Consider the following 24,041-nt stretch of genomic DNA (forward strand, 5'->3'; position numbering starts at 1 on the left):
ACACTTCTTTGACCTCAAACATGTCTTAAAGAACATGTTTATGAGCTTAAGTGTAAATGAATCAGAAACACACAGATCAAATTTCCCCTAAAATGCAAACAGGTCTAAAAATTAGCAGAAAAGGGGTCTGAACAAAAGATGTGCTTTGAATTTTAGCAAATGCAGAGTGTTAGAAATGCATTTTAAGAAGCTTGACAAACTCAGATTGTGACTAGATTTTCCCTTTGTTAATCTCCTTTATTCCCTCAGCATCTCAATTGAGAAGTCAGTGGTTAAAACTGGGAGAGAAAAGTCTTAAGAATTTTTTTAAAAAGGCTTTTTGACATGCTCTTACACAGCCCGAATGGGGAATTAGAATTTGGCTTTGAAGAGTTTGTCTTCGCTCCTGCTACTTCACGTCTCTTATGTTTCCTTTTATAATTGTTTTCTCAGGTTTGCACCTTCTGCTCCATCTCCTCACCACATCAGCCCCCGGAGAGTTCCAGCTCCTTCTTCAATAATGCAGAGAACACAGCCTCCCCATAGCCAGCAGCCCTCAGGATCACACCTGAAGTCTTATCAGCCAGACACAAGCTCTTCTTTTCAACCAAATGGAATCCATGTGCATGGTAAGCTAGTAGTCATCAGTCCCTTGAGTTTTGAAAAGTGATGTTGTGCTGTTGCTTTTAATCAAGTGTCTTAGTTACCTGTAGCCTGTTTCAAATGCCCTGTTATATGCTACCAGGCTTTGGCTTTTATGACTTTCCTCTAAAATTTCACACTTAATCAGCATGAAATCTGGCACTGTCTTCCTGGCTTTGGCCCTAAGGTGGCATAACTTATGACACTGCCAAGTGGTCAGCCCAAGATGATGATCCATTCATTAACCCAGAGCTATTAACACCTCATGAATAGGCCATAACAACAGTATCTTGTTTCCTAAACAATAAACAGTGTAAAGGAAAACAGCATGAGTCCTTTTGCCCATGCATGCCTCCTCTCACAGGTCTTTGCCCCCATTCCCATATGTCTAGATCCTTTCCACCCTTCAAGCCCAGATGAAATGGCGCTTCCTCTCTGAAGCCTTTCCAGATCTCCTTGCTGGAAGTAATCTCTCCTGGCTCTAAACTCTGATGGCATATCACCTATATTTCTGATACTACTTAGGCTCTCTGGTCCTTGTAGTTTACTTCAATATGTGTAAAATTTGTCTTCAGTAGTAATGTGTAAACTTCTTTCTAAAGTCAGAATTTTCTGACCTATTGTCCTTTCTCTTAGAGAACTTAGCACAGTTCTTCACATGTTGCAAAGACACATAGATACTTGATAGATTCATTGAGGAAGAGAAAGGAAAGAAGGCAAGAGAAATCATAATGGTAATGGTTTTCGAACTGTATAGATCTTGCATTTAACCTAGAGTGTGCATGGTGAATTAAGTTTAGCTTCATTTCTTTACTTAATTTTGCTGATAATTTAGTGAACATCCATAGAAACTTGAGTTGTCAAATCATATAGACCCCAACTATACATAGCCTTTTACTTCCTAGGGCCAGACACCCTTCCTTTATGAGCAGAAGGCATACTATCCACTTTAACTGAGACTTTCAGCTCCTGAAAAATATGACTGTCCTCCATCTGACTCTTGCTGATTCCTGAATGTGTCCCATATGAGTTATTACTTGAAATTAATGGATGGTGTCCCCAAACAAATCCACATCGGTATTCAACCTGAGTATGCATAAGTGTGATTAACTTCCCAAGATAGCAGAATCAGGCAGTCTTAGGGAGCTAGGTATGGATAAGAACATCAAAGCAGGGGTCTGGACAGACAATGAGGAAACAATTCAGAGACAGTAACAGGCTGTTAGAAAGGAAGAGTCTTGAAAAAACTGGGGCCACTGGCTCTGGCTCAAAGTTCCATTCATCTCTTCTCTCTCTTTGAGTATAGTCACACAAACCCCCTGTTCCATAGCAAAACTTAGGCTTCCACAAACATTCTTTGGGCCTATGGTAAATTTCTTATTAAGCTTTAGTTATGAGTTTATTCAACCAAGAAATAGTCCTTGAGTGCCTGCTATGTGTAAAGCAATGCAAGTGTGAGAAAGACGGGTAGAGCACTCTCCCTTCTGAGGGGGCCTTCCCATCTCTGAGAGGATCTTGTCTAATTTGAGGGAGATCCAGGTGCTGTGAAACCCACTCTTAACTGCAGACAGGAGGCAAACAACATGAGTTCAGGCTTTGTGGAATACAGAATAGGTCACTGATTCTAAGACACAATTTTTACCTTCGTATTTTAACATTGCTGAAATCTGAATATATCTCAGTTAGTGGCATCATGTAATTGGCAGTGATTTTTCTTTCTGGTGAAGTATAGAATAATGGAGCATTTCAGTGGTGTCATAGTTCTAATGAAATGCAGTGTAACACTCTTTGATTACAACTGTGAAACACATTTTAAAATTTCAAAAATTAACCTACTTATAGAAAAGAAACTGGAAGCAAATTCTCCAAAATGTTAACAGTTTTTTTTTTGTTTTTTTTTTAAAATCATAGTGGTAGGATAATGGATGGTTTCCTTTCTTCTTTCAAAAGAAATTTTAAAGGATATTTTGGAATTAGACCAATCTGAATGCAAATACCAGTCTACTCAACTGTGTGACTCTGGACAAATTATTGAGGCTTAGTTCACTTTCATTAAATGAGGGGAGTCTTACCTACCTTCTCTCGTCAGTTGTTATGAGGGTTCGACAAGAAAAGCACCTGGCACAGTGTAGGTGCTTAATTAATTAATGCTCTTCCTTCCACTCCTTTTTCTTTATTAGACTCTTTGAGAATAAGAATAATATTTATAGCCTTGGGCAAGCATAATAGTTGGTGCAAAGCAGGCATTTAGTAAGTATTCACTGAATAAGTTATTGACACTCTCTCACTCAACAAATGAATAATGAAACATGAAGACACAGATAATGGGATCTACCTTATCGTTTTACCCTGCCCCTTAACAAATGACTCTTCTGCCGTATTTCTCAGTTTTAATTAATATAATGAATATTTCTCAAGTTCAGTTGAAATTTGTAATTGTGGGTATTTTTTTTTAACTTTTGCTTTGCTAAAAATTCCCATGGCCAATGAGAAGCTGTTAATAGTGTTACCAATCCTCCCTAGTGGGTCCCTAACAAAGGTCCTTCTGCTCTGTCAAACGAGACCAACTTCAACTTAGAAGCCAAGGAAAGCTTTATTCTTTGATCAAAGAATGGAAAGTCTCCAGCTCTTGCTTTAGAACACATGCTCTCTTGGGAAGCCTGTAGGCAAGACTGCTTTATAGGGTTCTTCTCTGCAGAAGGATGGGAGGGGTTCTTACGGGTCCAGTGTAGCATTTGGCCTGCCATCTCCATCTTGAGTTGCAGTGATTCTACACAGTGCACACCAAGCTGAAGTGTGTAGAGCAGCAGTTCTGCACTGGGAACTGTAATCCCATGTGTTAGGTGCAAGATCCTCTATAGGCAGGTGAAACTAGACTAAACACAAAAGAAGAAGTTATACCTTATCCTGTCACCTAGATTGCACCTAGATTGCTATTGTCTTTGCCAGTGACAATAGCAGCTCTAAAATAAATCAATACCACTAGCCTTTCTGGAAGAGGTCAAGAGACATAGTCGTTGCAAACTGGGACATCATGACTTTCTCCCTGGAAGATAGACAAGTAGCTGTAGTGAAGAGCTTGCAAAGAGTGTTCATGCATTAGCCCCTGGGCTGGTGCTGGGAATTGAGAAGGAGGGATCCAGATTCAGCCTTACTTTCTCCTCCAAGCATTTTTTTGAAAATGTTTTTCTGAAACTTTTTGGACACAAGAGCATTTCTTATCAACTGCTCCTTAGGATAAAGACCAAATTGATGCAGTATTTTTCAAGTGGGTAATACAATGCTGGGAGTGAGAGGAGCAAAGACCCTCTCAGTGAGTTGTACTTCTTTGTACTTCCCGGCCATGCCTTTCTGCTTTGGTTGCACTAGGTTTTGTTTTGTCTTTTGTTTTGTAATTTTTTCCCACACCCATGGCACATGAAAGTTCCTGGGCCACGGACTGAATCTGTGCCACAATTGCAACCTACACCACAGCTGTGGCAATGCTGGATCCTCAACCCACTGCGTAAGAGCGGAACTCCTGGTTGTACTCCTGGTGGCAGCTCTATGGTGTTATATAGCCTCTTGGTAACAAGGAGCTTCATCCCCAATAAAACTAGATTTTTAAAGCCCCAAGAAATGTCAGGGTTGCTAACACAATAACTACAGGGAATGTTTGTTCTTTCTTTTAAGAAGTTCATGGCTTTAATGAGCATTATCACCCCCATCCTCTCTGTGCTCTCTGCCATAGATAAAGGTCAGAGGAAAATGTCATCATTGTATTTTTAGAGATGAGAACTCTCAAAAATGAGAGAGTTGAGATTATATTAAGACATAGAAGAATATTAAATGTTTAGCCATTGCTGCCTTGGCAAAATACCTGAGCATCTTTAATAAAAAGGTCCAGGAGTGTAGCTCAGCAGTAACCCGACTACTGTCCATGCGGATGTGGGTTCAATCCCTAGCTTTACTCATTGGGTTAAGTATCCAGTGTTACCGTGAACTCTGGTGTAGGTCACAGATGCAGCTTGGATCCTGCATTGTTGTGGCTGTGACATAGGCCAGCAGCTGCAGTTCTCATTCAACACCTAGCCTGGGAATTTCCATATGCCACATGTGTGGCCCTAAAAAGCAAAATAAATAGATAAAGAGGTCCACATTTCACAGTCATACCTTAATCTGTTTCTAAGTCAAAGGCACATCAAAATAAATATATATTTATCTCTTTCCATGGAATATACACTATTGTATGTAGGTACTGTCCCATTACATAGAACCATAAATGGTTAGTACTCAGAGGGGCTTTGGTCTTATAGATAAAGTAGAAAATAAGGTCCATTGAGTTTTGTTCATGTTATACTGATTGATAAAGAGCTTAGATGTTGTGTGCTCTGTGTATATATTTATTAAGAGGTATTTTATAGAAGGCTATGCTTTGAAAAGCTTAATAGCACTGCTTTTTCAAGTTCCCTCAACTAGGACCAGAGCTCAGTTTTGTTGATTCTGCATCCACTTCATCCATTCATACCGCCTTCATTAGTAAGGTGGATAAGATGTCATTTCTTTTAATGTTTGAATGCTGATAGCATTTACAGGTCTCTGCTTGGGTGGCATCTCCAAGGCAACTTCTTAGTACACTTCAGTCTTTTACTTTAGATGTAAACATAAGGACAACTCTTTCCAATCAAGTAAGCTTCTTCCTTGGTCTTTTTTTTCTCTTTAGGATCATTCTCTTGCCCAGGCAAGCTTCAAAATTTTGCCTGGATTAGTTGCCCGAGAGTTGATGTTTGTACATTTCGTTATGGTACTAATGGATGATTTCTTTTTAAATGCCCTATTCACTCCAAGCTGTTAGAATGTCATGGGCATTCCTAGGACAATACTTTTCACAACCTTCCTGCTTCTGGTCCCATCCAGGAGAAGCCAAGTTCAATTCAGCAAGTGTTTATTGGTCACTCACTTTTGCCAGGCAAACATGAATGTCATTTAATTAATGTAATGTGATACATGCAGTAACAGAAGAAATCAGAGCCCCCCCCCTCCCATTTTATGCAGAGAACAGTGTCAGAGAAGGTGACATAGATGTAACTCTTGAATAGGGTTTTGAAGATAAATAGATCATTGGAGACATATTCCAGGAGGGCAGAAGCAGAGTACCCAAGCAAGAACACAAGTGGCAGCATGGTGTGTGCCTGGAGAGAAGAATCAAAGACAGTTTATGTGGCTGGGATATACAGGTTAAGCGCTGGCTTAGACGGAGAAGAGGTGGAGGAACCATCAAGGCCAGATCATAAAGGGATTTGGGGACATGCTAAGTGTAATGCTACTGAGTGAAGAAGCCAGCCCAGTACTTTAGGAAAGTCAGCTGGGGCATTGTGTAGAGAATAGAATGGGATAGATAAGAACATTACATCCTAACTTTTGGGATTACATTGGACTTCCGGTGTAGAATACCCAAAGAGCAGTGAACAGGCTGGTTCACTCAGATACAACTGGTAAATGGGGGCATGATGTCAGAATAGTGTGGAATTGTATTCACTCACACATAATCTTTTCTAAGTAAGAGGAGCTTAGATAGCAAGAGAAGAAGAAAATGAAGCAGCCCTCAGCCTATCTTTTGCACAGGGAGACCATTTCTACTCTCTTCTAATAAAATTTGGAATAAGCATGATCCCAGGGACTGCCTCCCTAGAGAGCTACAGATTACAGTTCTTACTAAGTGCCCATTCTGTCATCTGCTGTCTCAGTTCCTGTAAGCCACCATTTCCAGTCAATATTTTTGTGCATTTTTTTTAATCATCTAAATTGTCTTCCTAATCATTATTTACAAAGAAAGATTTGAGAGAAAGGCGGGAATAGAAAACATTAAAATTGAGTCCTTTAAATTATTGTTTTTGAAGTCCTGTGGTCATTCCTTCATAGAGAGTTTTGGAGTGGATAGGCAATGAGATTCTGCTGTATAGCACGGGGAACTATATCTAGTCACTTGTGGTGGAACATGATGGAGGATAATGTGAGAAAAAGAATGTATGTGTGACTGTATAGCGGAAATTGACAGAACAATGTAAATCAACTGTAATAGAAAAAATAAAAACCTTAAAAAAAAAAAAAACCAACTCCCGTGAAGTTCCCACTGTGGTACAGTGGGTTAATGACCCAGCTTGTCTCTCTGGAGATGCTGGTTTAATCCCTGGCCTGGCTCAGTGGGTTAAGGGTCCAGTGTTGCCGCAGCTCCAGTGAAGGTCAGATTCGATCCCTGACCCAGGAAATTCCATATGCCTCTGGGGTGGTGGGAAAAGAAAAAACAAAACAAAACAAAACCACCTCTCTAATAAACACAATAACAAACAAATAAAACCCCACAAAACCCTGATTTGTAGTACTTGCCCATTCTGTGGTAACATTCACATAATGATGTGTACCATTATAGAGCGTTTCCACTCCACAGGTGCAATAGTTGTAAATAGTCTAAGAGATAGAATGATAATTAGGAAGTGTTGCAGAAACTTGACCTCTGTCAACTGGTTTTGAATAGAAATGTAGAGACAGCATTTGGGGCAAAGTAGAAAAAAATAACTTTATTGTTTTGCCTGGCAAAGGAGGCCACAGCAGGCTAATGCCCTAAAGACTGTGCCCCTCTTTAGGAAAGAATAGGAAGTGGTTTTATAATTTTGGGAAGTGGGAAACAGGGCTGCAGATAAGGATCAGCATAGATACAAGCTTTCATTCTTCTTCAGAGCTGGTGTTTAGTGGTCCTGGAACTGATTCAGGTGGTCCTGGAATGAAGAATGCTTCATCAGATAGTTAACATCTTCCATTTGTAGGATGTTTCAGTTCTGCAGAAGAACTCAAAGATATTGTTATGCATATTCCTTAAGGAGAAACGAGGACCCTGTCACAAGACTGCATTATTGTTTCTTGACTGTTTCTCCCATGTCTCTGCATCCTTTCCCTTCCTTGATTAGCCACTGTTTGAACCTGTCCTTTGGAACTCAGGGACGGTAATAGAGGCTGAATGAGGCCTATTTCTTACAAACTATAAGTGGTGGACACAGGAACCCCACAGGGTCCTACTTGGTTTCAGAAATGACTACTTATTAGCTTTTAAAAATATAGTTTAAAAATAAGCTTATATAATATAGGTTTTGGGGGTTTGGTTTTTTTGTTTGTTTGTTTTTGTTTGTTTGTTTGTTTGTTTGTCTGTGGTCACAGCATGCAGAAGTTCCTGGGCCAGGGATTAAACCCGTGCCATAGCAGTGACCCGAGCCACTACAGGGATAATGCCAGATCCTTAACCAGCTGAACCACTAGGGAACTCCTATAATTTAGTTTTTTAATAATGGTTGTGTGTAACAACAGGCTTGCAAAATTCCTGAAATTTTTAACACTGGACTTAGATGAGCCTCCATGCAGCTGTGATATTCCCACTAGCTTGGGGGGCCCTGAAACTTTGAGAGGAGGAGAGAAAGAATGAGAATGGGCTCTCAGGAAGGGACACATGCCAGAGCCAAAAAAAAGAAGATACCCAAATGCACAATAGTTTGGGGTTAGTAGATGCAAACTATTGTGCATTTTTAATAACCACCAAAGACCCTCTAGCCACATAGAACTGGCTGCCCAAATCTCCTCTTGAAATATTTTGTTTTTTGTTTTTTTAGGGCTACACCTGCCACACATGGAGGTTCCCAGGCTAGGGGTTGAATTGGAGCTGTAGCTGAGCTGGCCTACACCACAGCCACAGCAACGAGGATCTGATCCATGTCTGCAACCTACACCACAGCTTATGGCAACACCAGATCCTTAACCCACTGAGTGAGGCCAGGGATCAAACCTGAGTCCTCATTGTTGCTGGTGAGATTCGTTTCTGCCGAGCCATGATGAACACTCCTCCTCTTGAATATTTTGTAATTCCTGAAACTAATTTCAATCCTAGTTTTCCCAAAGAGCCTGTTATTTGTAACACACATTTGTACAGAGTAAAGGACTTCTGAGAATTTGTGTACTCTTCTCACGTGACTACACAGCTACAAGTACACAGTGCAGGGACGAGGAGCAGCCCCATGGAGCCAACAGTGTGCCAGTGTCCTCCAGCTTCCTGCTTTGCCATCGTTAACAGTTGCTCCCATCCTCCTGGTCACAACATGGATGCTGATGTTCTACGTTCATTTCTTTGCCCAGTTTCAGGCAGAGGTGAGGGAAAGAGTGAAGAATTTAGCCTTATGGCCATCCCCACAAGGGAATCTGGGAAGGCAGGTATTTTAGTGCACTGCCATGCTCAACAAAACTGAGATTCTAGTAATAAAGCTAATTGGATGTACACACGACAGGGTCTGCCAATGATTCTCTAAAACAGTTTTCTGATCTATAAAATGGAACTATCTCACAGATTCATTCACATTGATTGCCTCTTAGAAACCTTTACTCTGGTAAAGACTAGAGGCCTATTTCTGCCCCATTTTCTGCCCCTCTCCCTTATTCTCTTGCATTTCTATGCTTTCCACTGCTTGTTCTTATTTTCACCCCTCTGGAGTTGCCACTGGCCAGCAGAGACTTTCATCATCCATAAAACTGTCTCCCCAGCCTGAGCTGTTTGATATCAAGGCAGTAGAAGGGGGATGTGGGAGCCTCCTCTGTTGGTCTTAGCTCCTGTGGTCCATAAGCCATCTTTCTCATGATTTAAAGTATGCCCCACCTGCAGAGGCCCCAGTCAATTCCCAAACAGTAGTGGCATTTTCTCATCTCAATGTGGAGCAGTAAGGTTGTCAGTGCAAGTACAGTTCACACTGACTGACTCAGAAAACAAAAGGTTTCCAGACACCAACAGGAGTCCAAGAACAAAACATGTTGTAAGTAGCTTGTCCTACCAAACAACCAAACTGAAGAAACCTCCGAGCATTGATACTTAAATGGAATGATGTATCAGGTACAAGCTTAATTTGTTCCTCTGTATTGGCTGTTTACTTAACACTGATTTTGCAATGGTATTTTCCAGAAGAGTCCTGTGGGTTACAGCCACGACTGATCTCATTTTGGGGGTTTATAGTGTTAAATGTTCAAGATTACTTTTTAAAAGCAAATTGTAGAGACAATAAACATACTTCCCTCCCATAGGAAATTTACTCTTATCTGTGTATGTGAGGTTGTGAAGTACTAAAGCAGTAAGTCTAGAAATTTAACTTAGGCATGTGTCACAACCTCCCCCTTGAAATCTCAGGAAGACAAATAAGATTGATTATAAATCAGCCATGTCATAGTCTTCACAGAGAAAGTTGTGACATAGTCACAAGGAGAATAAGCCAATGAGTGCCCTTCATGTTTTTCTGATGTTATCATCAGCAGTCATAATCAGGAATAATTTTTAGTATCAGCCATCATGTTATTAATGCTTATATAGTACTAGGGATTGATGATTAGAGCCAGGGAAATTCTTAATTATGCTTATATACTTAATTACTACAAAATTATCCCAAGAGCAATTTTACATAGCTAGTACTTGATAAATTCTGACAGTGTGCTGCTAATTCTATAAAACAAAAGTTAAACTTGGTTGTGCATATGAGTGCAGTCATAAATTCAACATGTTGGGTTTTATGAGAAGTGTGTAGTAAGATGGCCATCTTAAGCAGAATAGCTATTTGATTGATTATGGAAAACTGAACTATGAATAATCTACATATGTAATTAAGTATCCATATACACTCATAGATTAAACCCATGTATCAATAAGGATATTACGATGACTGAATCAACTTGTCATCACGAAATTCTAAGTTTTCTTAAGACAGAAACTGTATCTTCTCTCAGTGTTTGGCACACAGTAATGCTTAATAAAAGTTTGTTGAATAGGAGTTCCCATTGTGGTTCAGTGGTAACGAACCCAACTAGTATCCATGAGGATGTGGGTTTGATCCCTGGCCTTGATCAGTGGGTTAAGGGTCTGGCTTTGCCTCAAGCTGCATTGTAGGTCACAGACAGGGCTGGGAACTAGCGTTGCTGTAACTGTGGCGTAGGCTGGCAGCTACAGCTCCAATTTGACCCCTAGCCAAGAAACTACCATATGCCACAGGTGCAGCCCTAAAAAGACAAAAAAAAGTTTGTTGAATAAATATGAACTAATAAAAAGGGGAGGAGGAAGAGAGGGATTTTTTTTGCCCACGGCTTCTTAAACTGATTGATGGAGATAGCCGTTGGCAAAAATTGTGACTTGGAGTCAAATTTTCAGGATCCCCCTTTTCTCTGAACACTTCCTCTTATTTTCCTGCTACTCACTTTAGATATCTAGTGTTTATCAACTGTCTGAGCCCTATCCCTAGAGGAAATAGGATAACTTAATGATTCACTTATACATTAAGATAAATTTAATACAATACTTCTTCTCATGGGTGTTTGCACGCCTAGTACTGTCAGTAGTGAAATTCTGAGCAGTGACAAGAGCCCTTCGGTAGAGGTATTTTGAGGCACTCCCAGGGCGTGTAGATGTAAGGCCCTCATTTTTGAGAGCATCTTTATTTTTCCAAGCATTCTCATCCACTAGCTTACACACCCCCAAACTGGTCATGTTATCTCAGAAGAGGAAATTGTGACTTGCTCAAGGCGATCCACGAAGAGAAACAGTGAGCTGTAGGAAAAAAGCCATAGAAATGTCTGTAGAAAAAGTGTTTGGAGTCGGGCAGATCTGAATTGGAATCTTATGAGCAAGTTATATAATGCCCTGAATCTCTGTTTCCTGACTTTTCTATTTTTTTGAAATACAGTTGGTGTATAATATTATGTTAGTTTCAGGTGTACTGAACAGTGATTTGGCATTTGCATACATTATGAAATGATTACCACAAGTTTAGTAGCCATTTGTCCCCATGCAAAATTATTACAGTATTATTGACCATATTCCTTATGCTGTATATTGCATCCCTGTGGCTTTTAGTGTAACTGAAGGTTTGTACCTCTTGATCTCCCTCACCTGTTTTACCTACTACCCTTTCCTCTACAAACCACCCATTCAGTCTCTATACTTATGAGTCTGTTTTCGTTTTGGTTTGATTCTTTACTCTGATTTTTTCATTCCATGCACAATAGGGGGATAGTGATACTTCTCTTTCAGAGTTGGTATAAGAATGAGAGAAAATGCTTAGCTTGTGATATATGCTCAGTTAATTGGAACTATTTTCATTGTGGTTGTTATTTTTCTACTGTGTACCAGATATTGGGTATGCTGGATACTTCCACTTATATTGTTTAATCCTCACAATAACCTAAGAAAAATATTAATATAATGTAGCCTCACAAGTGAGACTGAGAGATTAAGCACCTTGCCCCAAGTCACATACCTAGTGAATATCAGAGCTGGTTTTATAAACAGAGTCTCTCCCCAAAGCCCACACTCATTCCCCTTCATGATGACACCTGTAGATACAGTACCATGGGAGTTTTTAGTTACTTGAGAATTATTTTTGTGTGAAGGTTAAATGTGGAACCATTGTAGATGAGGTTTCTTATAGGACTAAAATTCTGCTGGCAGTACCAGTGCTATGACTCATGATACGAAGTAATTTCCCACCAACCACTTGTCTCATGTCTTTGCGCACTATTTGCTGGAAATGTTTGCCTTTCTTTTTGTCCTGTGACAGGCAGTATGGTGAATGCTCACAGTGCCCTTTCTCCTTAGTCCTCCTAACGACCCTATAAAGAAGGCATTGTTTATTCCCATTTCACAAATAGGGAATATGAATCACTAAAACATTAAGTAACTTGCCCAAGATTTTTTAAATCTTGAAATGGTAGAGCTGGAAACTACAGGGCCATTTGACAGCAGAATCTGTGCTCTTACCAGTGGCTATGCTGTCATGGTCCCTGTAGGGAAGGGAGCGCTCACTCTCTGCTTGCCCCGAGTGAGTGGTGTTATCCCATGGGTGTGTGTTTGTGTGCATGCACACGCATGCGTGCACGTGTTTTGTCTCATGGGCCATATTTGCTCAAGCACCTTATGTGCTAGGGGAAACCGGAAGCCTGATTACTGAATCAACAGACCAGGTCTACTGGACTGTTAGCACATTCCTTAAATGCAGTTTTACAATTCTTATTAACTATTTAAGTTAGAAAAGAAAAAATTTACTTATTTGCTTATTTTTGTAAAAAATTTACATACCCGCATAGGGTCCTTAAGCTTATAAATAGTTTAAGTTGCCTCTAGTTCCCATAGAATTTCTAGTTGGTTTACTTATATTTACGAGTGCTTTTTCTCATTACAGAAATTTTCCCTTTCTAATCAGATTGTTTTGACTAAACTCTCAATTTTGTTCTTTTGTAAGGTCTTGGAGAACTAGACCTGAAAGATGCAAGTCTATTAAAATAAAAACTTTCAGGCATTTTTTTAGATCATTTAAGTGTAATGACCAGCCACTCCTCTCCTACATTCCTCCACAAAACCAATCTCAAATCACACATGCCAAAGCAAAACCTTTACTTCCAGTACTTAAATTATGTCATCAGTATGGCAGAATAATTCAGGTGATCTGGGATGGTTTTCTGAAAGAGTACAAAGTGTTCTATGGATGAGTTTAGTGGCTTTATTCTCCTGCCCAGTCTTTTTTCTCTTCAGGGATAGTGGCCTCTGGCATCCAGCAGAAAATGGTTGCTTGGAACCACAAAATTCTCCAGGTTACCTGAACAATCAGAAATAATCCGCAGGAAGCACTTGGCTGAGGAAGTAACTATTTTCCAGCTTCCTTCTCACTTTAGCCCCTGGGGAAGAATTGTAAATGCAGCACAACCTGAAAGCTGTAGAGAACCAGAATGGTTGTGAGGGACCTCAGGGTAGGCCAAGGTGCTTCATGTGAATATCCCTTTTACTCCCCATCTGGAATCCTCTTCTCTACCAGATCTTTCTTACAGCAAAGGTTGCTTGGAATGACAGGACAGACAGAATTAAATCTTCATTCTTTGCTGTACTGTCCTTGTTCTGCTTCACTTCCGAGTCAGTGGATTGCTTGTGAGCTTTATGCAGCAGAGCTCTACACAACCGTGGGCAAATTTGCCTTTGTGCTCAAAAACGATAGGATGATAAGTAACACCAGGCTTATAATGAGACAGTCGGGACTAGAATTTTCAGTGTGTTTTACTGTTTGCAAAGTATTCCACACATATTATTTCACTTGATCTTTGCAGCCACCCAGGAGGGGTTTATACACCAGCATCAGAGTGGCCCTGTCTCATAGAGAAATACCCAATTCATTCTTAGCAACCGTGACCATTGGCCAAATGTTTTCTTCACACAACCAAACAGGCTGACTCTTCAAATCCTCCATACTTCATCCTGGGCTTTATATGTGTCCTGGATTTTTGAGTCACAGGCAGGTGATGGAGCATGAGTGGCAAATCATGGGCAACTGGGCACTGAATCCCTTTCCATTTGTTCTCCATGCTTCCTCCCCTTCCTACTGTGAGGATTATACTGCCACAATAGTATTATTTTCCCTTTTTTATAAATATGGACCTCTAGGTTCAGAGAGGTATGGTTTCCTCAAGGCCACATAGCCAATAAACGATGAAGCTGCCTTTCATGTCCATCTTAAGAGTCTTCAGGTCTTCTGATTTTGAGAGTCACTATTTTATATAATTGGTGTGTGTGTTATCACCATCAGGATTCACTGAACCGTTTTACTGTAACTGTCTATACCCACACATGGCAATTACTGAGACACATTGCAATTAGTTTCCTTTGGCAGCTTATTATTTTGAGAATTTGGAAGCCATAGGCCACTATGCATTAAAGTTTTGGGTGGGTTGAAAATATTTAAATGAAAATTGATTACATCTTTTAACCAAGACTGTTTTATACATAGCTTCCTTCTGATTCTTTCTTCCATTTCCTTTTTGTCCCTTTCAGCAACATGTGTTGCCACTTCCATACCCTTATTTGAACCTTTGCAGACCTCAGTAACAGACCATCTTCCTCTTCCCCTACCCCATCCTTGGAAATGAGTATACACGTCAGAGGGCAAGAATATGGCTCATAGTAATAAATGCTGTTAGCAGCTTGCTGCAGAGCAGGTGAGCTGCTATGAGAGGCACCAGGGTGTTCAGAGTGCATCTCTCTGTAGCCTGTGGGCTAGGGGTAGAAGCTATAGATGAAATGTCTCCACTTCTTGGAACTAGGTGGACTTGACCAAGGGCTAGGGGACCAGGTCGTTGCTCCACCAGTTAGCTTTTCAACCACTGTACCCTGGTTCCTTCCGTAGGAATGTGCTCAAATGGAATGTTAAGGGTTATTATTTCCATTATTTTCCTCTTTTTTAGTACAGTAGTTGCTTAAATGTCAGTCTTAAATAGCTCGGGTGCTTTGCAAGCTGGTTCAGTTCTCAGCCCAAAGAAAAATCTGTCTTCCTAACACAGTCTGTGAGCTGTTCCTGTAGCTTCCCCATTTATAGACTCCATATTAAAATGAAGAGTCAGTTTCTCCACCACTTCCAGGGAGGAAGCTTAGTAGAGTTCTAACTAGATGAAGACCTGTATGAGTGTTGGCCAAGACCAGGAGCCAAGGCAAAAAATGGCAACCAAACTGTAGAGATTACACTTTTTAAAGTAGTATCATTTTATACCTCAGGGTAGTGTGTTATGAGAGAAAAATTGCTTAAGAATTGCTTATGCATTATACAGAATCTAGAAATACTTCTAAGCTTATTTCACGATTACAATAATTGGTGCTATTTACCGAGGGCATACTATATGCCAGGGGATGAAGTGGATGTTTTAATAAACACTCTTATGTATAGCATTTTCTCAATTCTGTATATTTTAAAAGAAAATGAGGCTCAAGAAGAAAAAATAATTTATCCAAATACATAAAGTTGGTTAATGGGTCATCCAGGTTTCAAACCCAGATCCAAGTTGTTCATGAAATAGAGAAAAATAAAATAGGGGCTAAATCCGAATATTGACCATAAGAAGTTTTTGAAATTCTTTTTCTACTCTTGAGAGATTTTAGAATTTTTTAGTATTTAGGTAATTTCATCAATTTTGTTAATTAATTCAGTGCTTTTTTCCCTAATGAAAATGTTTGTTCTTATGAAGTGTTGATTCAGTCAAAGTAACTTTGCCTATGATATGGCAGTAAGGAACCTCAACAAAATTAGCAGGACTTTATTTAAATTGATTTGGTCTGTGAGCTTAAGCCCTAGTAGTCTACATGAAATATGTCATCAAACAAACCAGGGTTTGAGTCCTAGTTCTGAAAATTGGTAGCTATGAGGATTCAGGTAAGTCACTTGAACTTGCCTGTTTCCTTGTCTATGAACCAGGGATAATAGTACTTAAAGTTGTTGTAAGTAAAAAAAAATATGAGATATTTCTATTTGCAGCAACATGAATGGACCTAGAGAATATCGTACTTAGCGAAATAAATTGGACAGAGAAAGACATATTATATTACTTGTATGTAAAATCTAAAAAATAATACAAATGAATCTATATAAAAATAAATTCACAGACATAGAAAACAATCATACAGTTACCAAAGGGGAAAGGGGAGGTGCTTAAGTTAGGAGTATATACTATATTCAATATCTTGTAATAACTTATAATAGAAAATAATCTGAAAATGAAAAAATAAGTATAACTGAATCATTTTGCTATACACTTAATACTAACACAATATTATAAATCAACTATATTTCAATTTTTTGAAGTTTTAAAAATGAAAGTTTTCTATGTAAAACACCTAAGAGAATGCTTATCTCAGAGCAAATAAATATTAGTTCCTTTTATTCTTTCTGATGGAATTCTCTGAGGACTTGGTGTAACACTAACCAAAATATCTACGAAAATGCCAAAGCAAGGCAACTGCAAATGAGAAAGCTCTGGACTTAGTAGGAAATTATATGATGACGGAGACTATTTTAGCTCTGCTTCCCATTTGTCCCTAACCCTAACCCTAACCCTATTCTAGTTTATGAATAATTCCAGTATCTGGGTGTTTGGTAAATATTAAAATGACTATATGTGAGTTCCCATTGTGGCTCCATGGGTAAAGGACCTGACATTGTCTCTGTGAGGATGCAGATTAGATCCTTGCTCATTGGGTTAAGGATCCAGCATTGCCACAAGCTGCGGCATAGGTCACGGATGCAGCTCAGATCTGGTGTTGCTGTGGCATAGGCTGCCAGCTGCAGCTCCAGTTTGACCCTGGGAACTTCTATATGCCACAGGTACAGCTGTAAGAAGAAAAAAAATTAAATTAAAAGAATAAAATTATATCAATTTCCCACTTTTATTATCATGGTATCATATAAACAAAGTACTGGTTATAAAGGGATTCAACACTTCCACTGCTTCCATCTCTTTGTATAATGAGAGCATTTGTTTCTATCACCTACTGATAAGATAGGCATATCAGAGGGTGGAATTCCTAAGAAGGAATCCTAAAAGTTTTTTAGTACTCAGGGTACCATGTAAGTAGTAAGTGTGTGTGTGTGAATCCCTAAGCTTTTCTCTAAGTGAAGTTGGAGTGCAAGAAATCAGGCTAAGAAGATGTGATGCCAAAGATCATTTTCTTATGATCTTTGAGAGCTTTACCAGAGACTTACCTATATTTTCTCTTTTCTTCTCATTAGCTTGTATCATAGATCACAGAAGATATTCAAAGGAGACAGCTCAGGGGTCCCCAGAGACAAGGAAGGAGTGTGGGGGAAGAAGAAATTAGGGAAGTCAAAGGGAGTAAGGCCATGGGTGTCCTTTCTGTGTCCCTGTCCCTGGAACACTCTGATGTGAACCCTCTTATTCATCATGTCGGCTCATTCATGCCCCTGCGCATGCACCAATCACATGACTGAAGCCCCAAACTCTGCACTTCCTACAGGAACCCACAAAATTATAGGCTCTGGGGAAAAATGATTAGAGTCGTAAAGCTCATAAATATATATCCTTCCTTCCACTTGACTAGCAAACAACTGTACCACCAAAATCCGAGCACTGACAGCTCTGCCTCTGCCACTGATGTCTGCTTATTCTCCTACCCAGGCAGGAACTGATTGAAACCACTGGCAAAAAAAAAAAAAAAAAAAAAAAAACCCTCTGCCAGGACCGGTCCCCAGCAGAGCTGTGGGATGGCCTCCTAATTACTAGACAGGGCCAAACAAAGGGAACTAAAGCTCTTTTAAAAAGTTTAGATAGTGCCCAAACTTCTTTCTTATTTCCTGCTTTTTCCTCTTCCTACCTTGAATGTATTCTGGAGAAAAGAGTTGCATTTCTCTATTTCCTTAAAAGAAAGTTTCCTTTTTGTTGTCATGTATAATATAAAATTGTATTACTTGATTTCTCATTTATGTATTTATCTTTCTTTCTCACTAAAATGTGAACTCCAAGAAGACATGGAGTATGTTTTATTCACTACTGTGTCTCTAACTCTTGAGTAAGTGCTTGAATGAATGGAACCATAAAAGTTGAAATGCTTGTGTTATTAGAAGAGTATGGACGAAAAATGAAAAGTAACATTTGTAGAGTGCTATGCGCCAGGCACATGCTTGGCCCTTCCCATGGACCATCTATCAGTTCTCTTTAATCTTTACAGTTACCTTATGAAGTAGGTAATATGAACACTCTCATCTTACAAAAATAAAACAGCAGAGGCAAGCAGACACTTAACCAGTGTTTCTTCTGAAAGGTCAAGGGAACAGATGACTCCTGAGATTTGTGCAGTATCAGAAAACAACAGTATTTAGCTTAGATGCCTGAAATGATTCTCTCTGATCATAGGGGAGTTGAAGGGTTTCTACATCTGAAGATACTGAGGGGTCTTGGGAAGTGATTGCTCTCACATTATTTCCAAGGAGCTTCACAAAGGGTTCTGCTCAGCCTGATCAAGACAAACTCTGGTTGGGGAATTAGTTGTGGGGGCCTTTCCTGATGCCTGTGATGGCCTCCACACATAGGCTCTCTGCATCCATAATTTGGCATCATGGTCTGGGCAGAACCTACTGCAGGGAAGGGTCAGTCTTGATTCTAAATATTGTCCATCCTACACTTCTGGTGGTGGTTCCCAGCTTCAGCATAAAGGAGAACAAGAATTGTATTTTGCAAAGCCATATGCTGTATAAACAAATACACTAGGTACACAGCTCCTGACATGGCACCTTGACGAAGTTCGGGCTGATGGTATTCATCTTTATCTATGAGTGCAACAATTGAGTAAAGCCTCTGCATTGAACTTTATTCCATCGTCGCCGGGGGGCGGCGGTGGGGGGTGAGGTGGGGGGAATATTGGAGACTCACCTGTGCTGTGCCACCCCCAGAGGGCGTAGGGTCTGCAGAAAAGAAGGTGGGTGATGTGTTTCCTGTTGCTTTTACTTCCAGAAGGGAAAGTGGTTCCTGCAGGAGAGCTGAAATGCCCTGGAAGTTTAGCTTAAAACAATGTTCATTAGCTTTCCTGAGGGTTATGAGTTAAGTGATCATTTATTGAAATATTTATATTCTGGTTCCCTCCACAAAGACTAGAGTGTAAATCTGTAAGGAAAAGATAAATGTAATAAAGAGTGTAATATACTTCCTAACTTGAAGGCTGGGAGTCTAAGAGTAATTATCTGGCTTTTATTTAAACTCTTAGTGGGTCATGTGTTTTCTCCCCAGGAATTTAATCAGAAACGTTCCTGAAATAAACCTGGGAATGCAGATTGCTCTAGAGTACTGCTGTCTAATACAGTAGCCACAAGCCCCATGCGGCCATTAAATTTGAATTAATTAAAACTAAAGTTTAGAAGCAGGTTCCTCAGTCTCACTAGCCCTTCTCAGATACTAAGTAGCCACATGCAGCTACTGTAGTGGACAGTGAGATAATAGATCATTTCCATCAGCACACAAAGTTCCTTTGGACAGTGCTGCCCTAGAGGATGCTCTTCTAGTATCACAGTTAGTCATGTGATTCTTTTAACTCCTTTAATTCCCCTCTAACTTCCTCCATGCCCCTTTAACTTTAGAAAGGAGATCCACACTGAGTTGCACGGAGCTGCCTTAACATCATTAAGCAGCAAGAGTGAACGTGAAAAGCTGACCTAACCTGTCATCACAGGGCCATCAGTGACCCCACATGACAAAATAAAGGGGGGGGTGGTTAAGAATGATTTTTTTTTTTTTTTTTTTTTTTTTTGCTTTCTAGGGCTGCACTTGCAGGATATGAAAGTTCCCAGGCTAGGAGTTGAATCGGAGCTATAGCTGCCGGCCTACACCACAGCCACAGCAACACCAGATCCAAGCCGTGTCTCTGACCTACACCACTACACCACAGCCCGTGGCAACACCAGATCCTTAACCCACTAAGTGAGGCCAGGGATTTAACCCACATCCTCATGGATACTAGTAGGGTTCATTTCCACTGAGCCACAATGGGAACTCCCAAGAATGAATCTTAATACTATGTGAAGCTCATAGATAAATATTATGGGAGAAAACAGGATACAAAACAATATGTATAACATCCCATTTTTGTGTTTCTATATCTTAATTGTGGAAATAAAGATAATTTTTCTCTTCCTTGCATATATTTTGCTGGATTGGCCAAAATTTTTCAAATTTATTTTTATTAATTTTTTACTTTTTGGCTGCACTCATGGCATGCGTAAGTTCCCGGGTCAAGGATGTGGAAGTTCCCAGGTCAGGGAGCAAATCTGTACCACAGCAGTGACCTTAGATACTAAAGTGGTAATACCAGATCCTTAACCACTTGGTCACCAGGGAACTCCACAAGTTTGTTTTTAGAAAGGAAAAAATTTTCCCAAAATTGGCAAGAGGAGGAATGATTCTTCTTGACCTTCAGGAGCTACAACTTAGGTAAATAAGTTTATATTATTAAGTTCCCCTTGACCCCTCCATCCTTAGAGGTAAAATAACTTTAAAATGAGGGAGGGGTGATTTTCTAACTAAATTGAATAACTAACACTTATTGCCAGCATAAACTTAAATGTGCATTCTTATGCTATTACAAGTGTATGTGTTCTTGTTTCAACTGCATTATCAATCATCAAGGACAAGGTATTATCTTCTATTTCTTTGGTTTCTTGGCAAGCTCTTGATAACTATCACTGACTGACTGACTGATTGGCTGACCTTGCCATCACTCTTATGTTTTATGCCCAGGAAATGTGTTAACATCTTGCCTCATTTTTCTTTGGGTCCTAGTGGTAGTGTTCCTTCCAAATTTACTATATGAAATCCAGCAGCTGGAATACAGGAGTCATTCATCAGAGAATGAGTTAGGCTTTCTTTCTCTGGGCCTGTGTGTGTGGCATAATCCTAATGGAATTTTTTTTAATTTTGTTAGTTTTATGGAAATAGCAGTGGGAAGAGGTTATGTTAAAGCTCTTTGATTTGAGTGACCACAGTCATCCACACCAGTGTATTTGGCATCTCTAGTAACTGGCTTCTTGGAGGGAGGGATTTAATAAAGAGGATTTTCTTTCCCTGAGTTGGCTGTAAGAGTGATAAAACATGCTTGTGGGGCCATTCTGGTTTCCACTGTTTGTTGTGTTAGCCAAGACACCCACAGGCAGGAATTACAGTCCACTCTTCCCTCTCATTCAGATCCAGACAGAAGGGGAAACTGAAAGATGGAGCCCAGAATGTTGGGTTTATTCTTTAACTTCACTGGGTGTATTTCACTGCATCACAAACCTTTTATACTCTTATACCTCACAACACTCAGATTGAAGCCATGTGAAATTCCTGCTCTCTCTCTGAAGCAGGGAGAAGACAGGAAAGAGAGAATGAATTGGCTTTCTCAAAAGGCCAGTGAAAGTCTCTGTCACTGTCCCTGACAAACCTGAATGATTGATGTCCCTATTTGGGGAGTTGTGGGAGTTTAGTGAAAAACGTCTTCTCATCCTGGAAGGTTAATATTACACTAAGGAATGCTGTCAGGGTATTTATGGGTGACAGATTTGAACAGAGCCAGCATGGGAATATAAATAGCAAATATTGTCTATTTTTCTCAGCAAGGAGATATTACATTCTAATAAACCACCTGTGATGGTTCAGTGTTTTCCTTCTGATGGGGATGCCATGACTACATGTTCCCAAAGTCAAGATCAATCCAAGGAGCCTCCCAAACCACAGAACTGCACATCCTAGGTCTTTTAGCCCACTCAGGATTGTTGCTGTTTTGAACCTGTGCTGGGGTGAGTGAAGAAATCAGGATGTTTCTCAATTAGTTCAGGATCCAGAAACCAACACGGGCAAGAGATACACAGCTCAGGTCCCCAGGGGACCAAGAATGTTCCAGAGGATTCCACCTAGGAACTGAAAGTGAGCCACATGCCCACTGCCTTGACCATTCTTACATTTGGTTATTGTTGAAGGACTTACCTATGGCCTTTTTGAAAATTTTATTTCTCTTATTAAATATTTTACTTCTGAGAGCTATGTTCTTATGAAATAATTTTACTTTTTTATTTTTATTATTTATAAAATATAAATTATTAAAATATATATTATATAAATATTAACTATATAATTAATTATATTCTGAGATTAGATTAGATTATATAATATGCAAATATAAGTCATTAAATCTTCAGAATAACTCAGTGAGGTGTAAGAATTACTTTTCACCCCATTTTACAAACTAGGAAGCTGAAACACTAAAGAGTCTAAATAATCCACCAAGATTACAAAGTTGGTAAGTAGTTGAGCTAGGATTTGAATCCAGGTAGTCTGGCTCCAGAGTACTTGGTCTTCACTACTATTAAAATTCAGAAAAATATAAAATCCCCCCCCCAAAAAAAGCAAAGACAACTATAGATAATTGCCTTGCAGTCTGTCCTATACATAAAATTCCATATAACTGAACCCAATGTCCATATTCAGTTTTTTATCTTGCTTTGTTTTCCAACTGAACCTCATAATGGTCTTTCCACAATCTTAAAAACTCCTTATAAATATTGTTTTCATGGCTACGTAATATTCCCATCACATATATGTAACACTGTTTGCTCAACCATTCTCCTGCTGTTGGCCATTGTAACGCCTTAGTTTTGTGTTAAGACCACTAGCCCTGTGATGATTACTTCTGTGCAGAACTTCTTTTTTTCAGAATATACTTTAAGGATACATTCTTAGAAGTAAATGTCCCCTGTCCAGAAGTATGAACACTTTCAGGTTGTAGATACACGTTATTTCCATTTTTCCCATTTATTGCAGAGATTAACAATAATAATAAATTGTAGTATATCAACTATGCAACACTATGTACCTGTTCAAACTAATGAGGAAGATGTTATAAGTGTGTATGGATGCATCTGTTAGAAGCACAGATGGATAGATGTATGTTGCATTTTTAGGTTAAGACCATTATTCAGATTTTTACCAAATGTGGAAAACAGATTAGAATATGGAATAAAGGAAGTTAAGGAAGATGCACTCAAAACCTGGTGGGAGGACATAGGGTAGAAGTGAATGTCCTGTAAAGGTCAGGTCTTCAGTGTCTGGGACTCTTTGGAGAATGCAGGGAAAGTAAGCCCTTCAGCTTAAGGTACTGGAGCAAGAAATTAAAATGTCACTAGCAAAGGAGCTTCAAAGCTCCAAAGGTAGAAGAGCTTCTGCTCAGATAATGCATTACAGATGCTTGCTGAGAAGGTTTTGTAGGTGGGTTTAAGTGTTAAAGGCATGGCTGAGTGAGGGTCTAGCTGGGTTGAAATGATCTTTGGAACTTGTACCCTGCAGTAGCCCAATACCATGCTTGCATTTCAGGATTTTATGGGCAGCTGCAGACATTCTGCCCCCCACACTACCCTGACTCTCAGAGAACCATGCCGCCCAGCAACAACTGCAGTGTGGTGCCTTCCTTCGAAGACTGCCTGGTCCCCACGTCTATGGGCCAGGCTGGCTTTGATGTTTTCCACAGAGCCTTCTCAACTCACTCGGGCATTACAGGTATGTTGGTGTCTGTGACTTAGACACTCGAGCAGGATAGCTGGTAGGTTTCCTGTGACCAGCCTGGACCTGACTTGACCTAGCACATGACGCATCAAGTCCTGTGCAGTCTGCCCCTGAAATGTCTCTCCTCTTCATCTTCCTCGCCAATCATTCCCCAACCTTACATCCACCGCCCTCGTTCTGGTGTCCTCATATCTCTCCCTGACTAAAGCAACAGCCCGCCAGCGAGTTAACCTGAGTCAGCTCCTTATCTTCTCCATTCTGCCCTCTGTGCCACCATGACCATTGCCTTCCAGAAATGAAGGGTAATATAAGGTGCTTTTCTGCTCAGATACTTTCAGCAGTTTCCATTTGCCCAGAGATAAAGTCTAGTCTCCTCAGCAAGGCAGCCAAAGCCCCCAGGAGTTGAGCCTAGTCAAATGCTCCAAGCCTGCCTGTATACATCTCATATGTCTTCTTCACATGTGACTCTACATGTTCTGCACCTGAGCTTTGCCAGCACACCTGGCCCTACATGCCCTTCACTC

At 39.9% G+C, this 24,041-nt stretch overlaps 1 protein-coding gene across 6 annotated transcripts in view; it reads left to right on the top strand.

The window, feature by feature from the left end:
* GLIS3 (GLIS family zinc finger 3) overlaps positions 1–24,041 on the top strand; it is a 545,026-nt gene that overhangs the window by 515,799 nt on the left and 5,186 nt on the right. For all 6 annotated transcript variants that reach the window (XM_021074388.1, XM_021074403.1, XM_021074390.1 and 3 more), the window contains 2 exons: positions 433–608; positions 23,329–23,511. In XM_021074388.1, the coding sequence (XP_020930047.1) occupies positions 433–608; positions 23,329–23,511 (359 nt within the window). The remainder of the gene's footprint in view (positions 1–432; positions 609–23,328; positions 23,512–24,041) is intronic.

This window comes from Sus scrofa, chromosome 1, assembly GCF_000003025.6.
Source record: "Sus scrofa isolate TJ Tabasco breed Duroc chromosome 1, Sscrofa11.1, whole genome shotgun sequence".
NCBI classification, from domain to species: Eukaryota; Metazoa; Chordata; class Mammalia; order Artiodactyla; family Suidae; genus Sus; species Sus scrofa.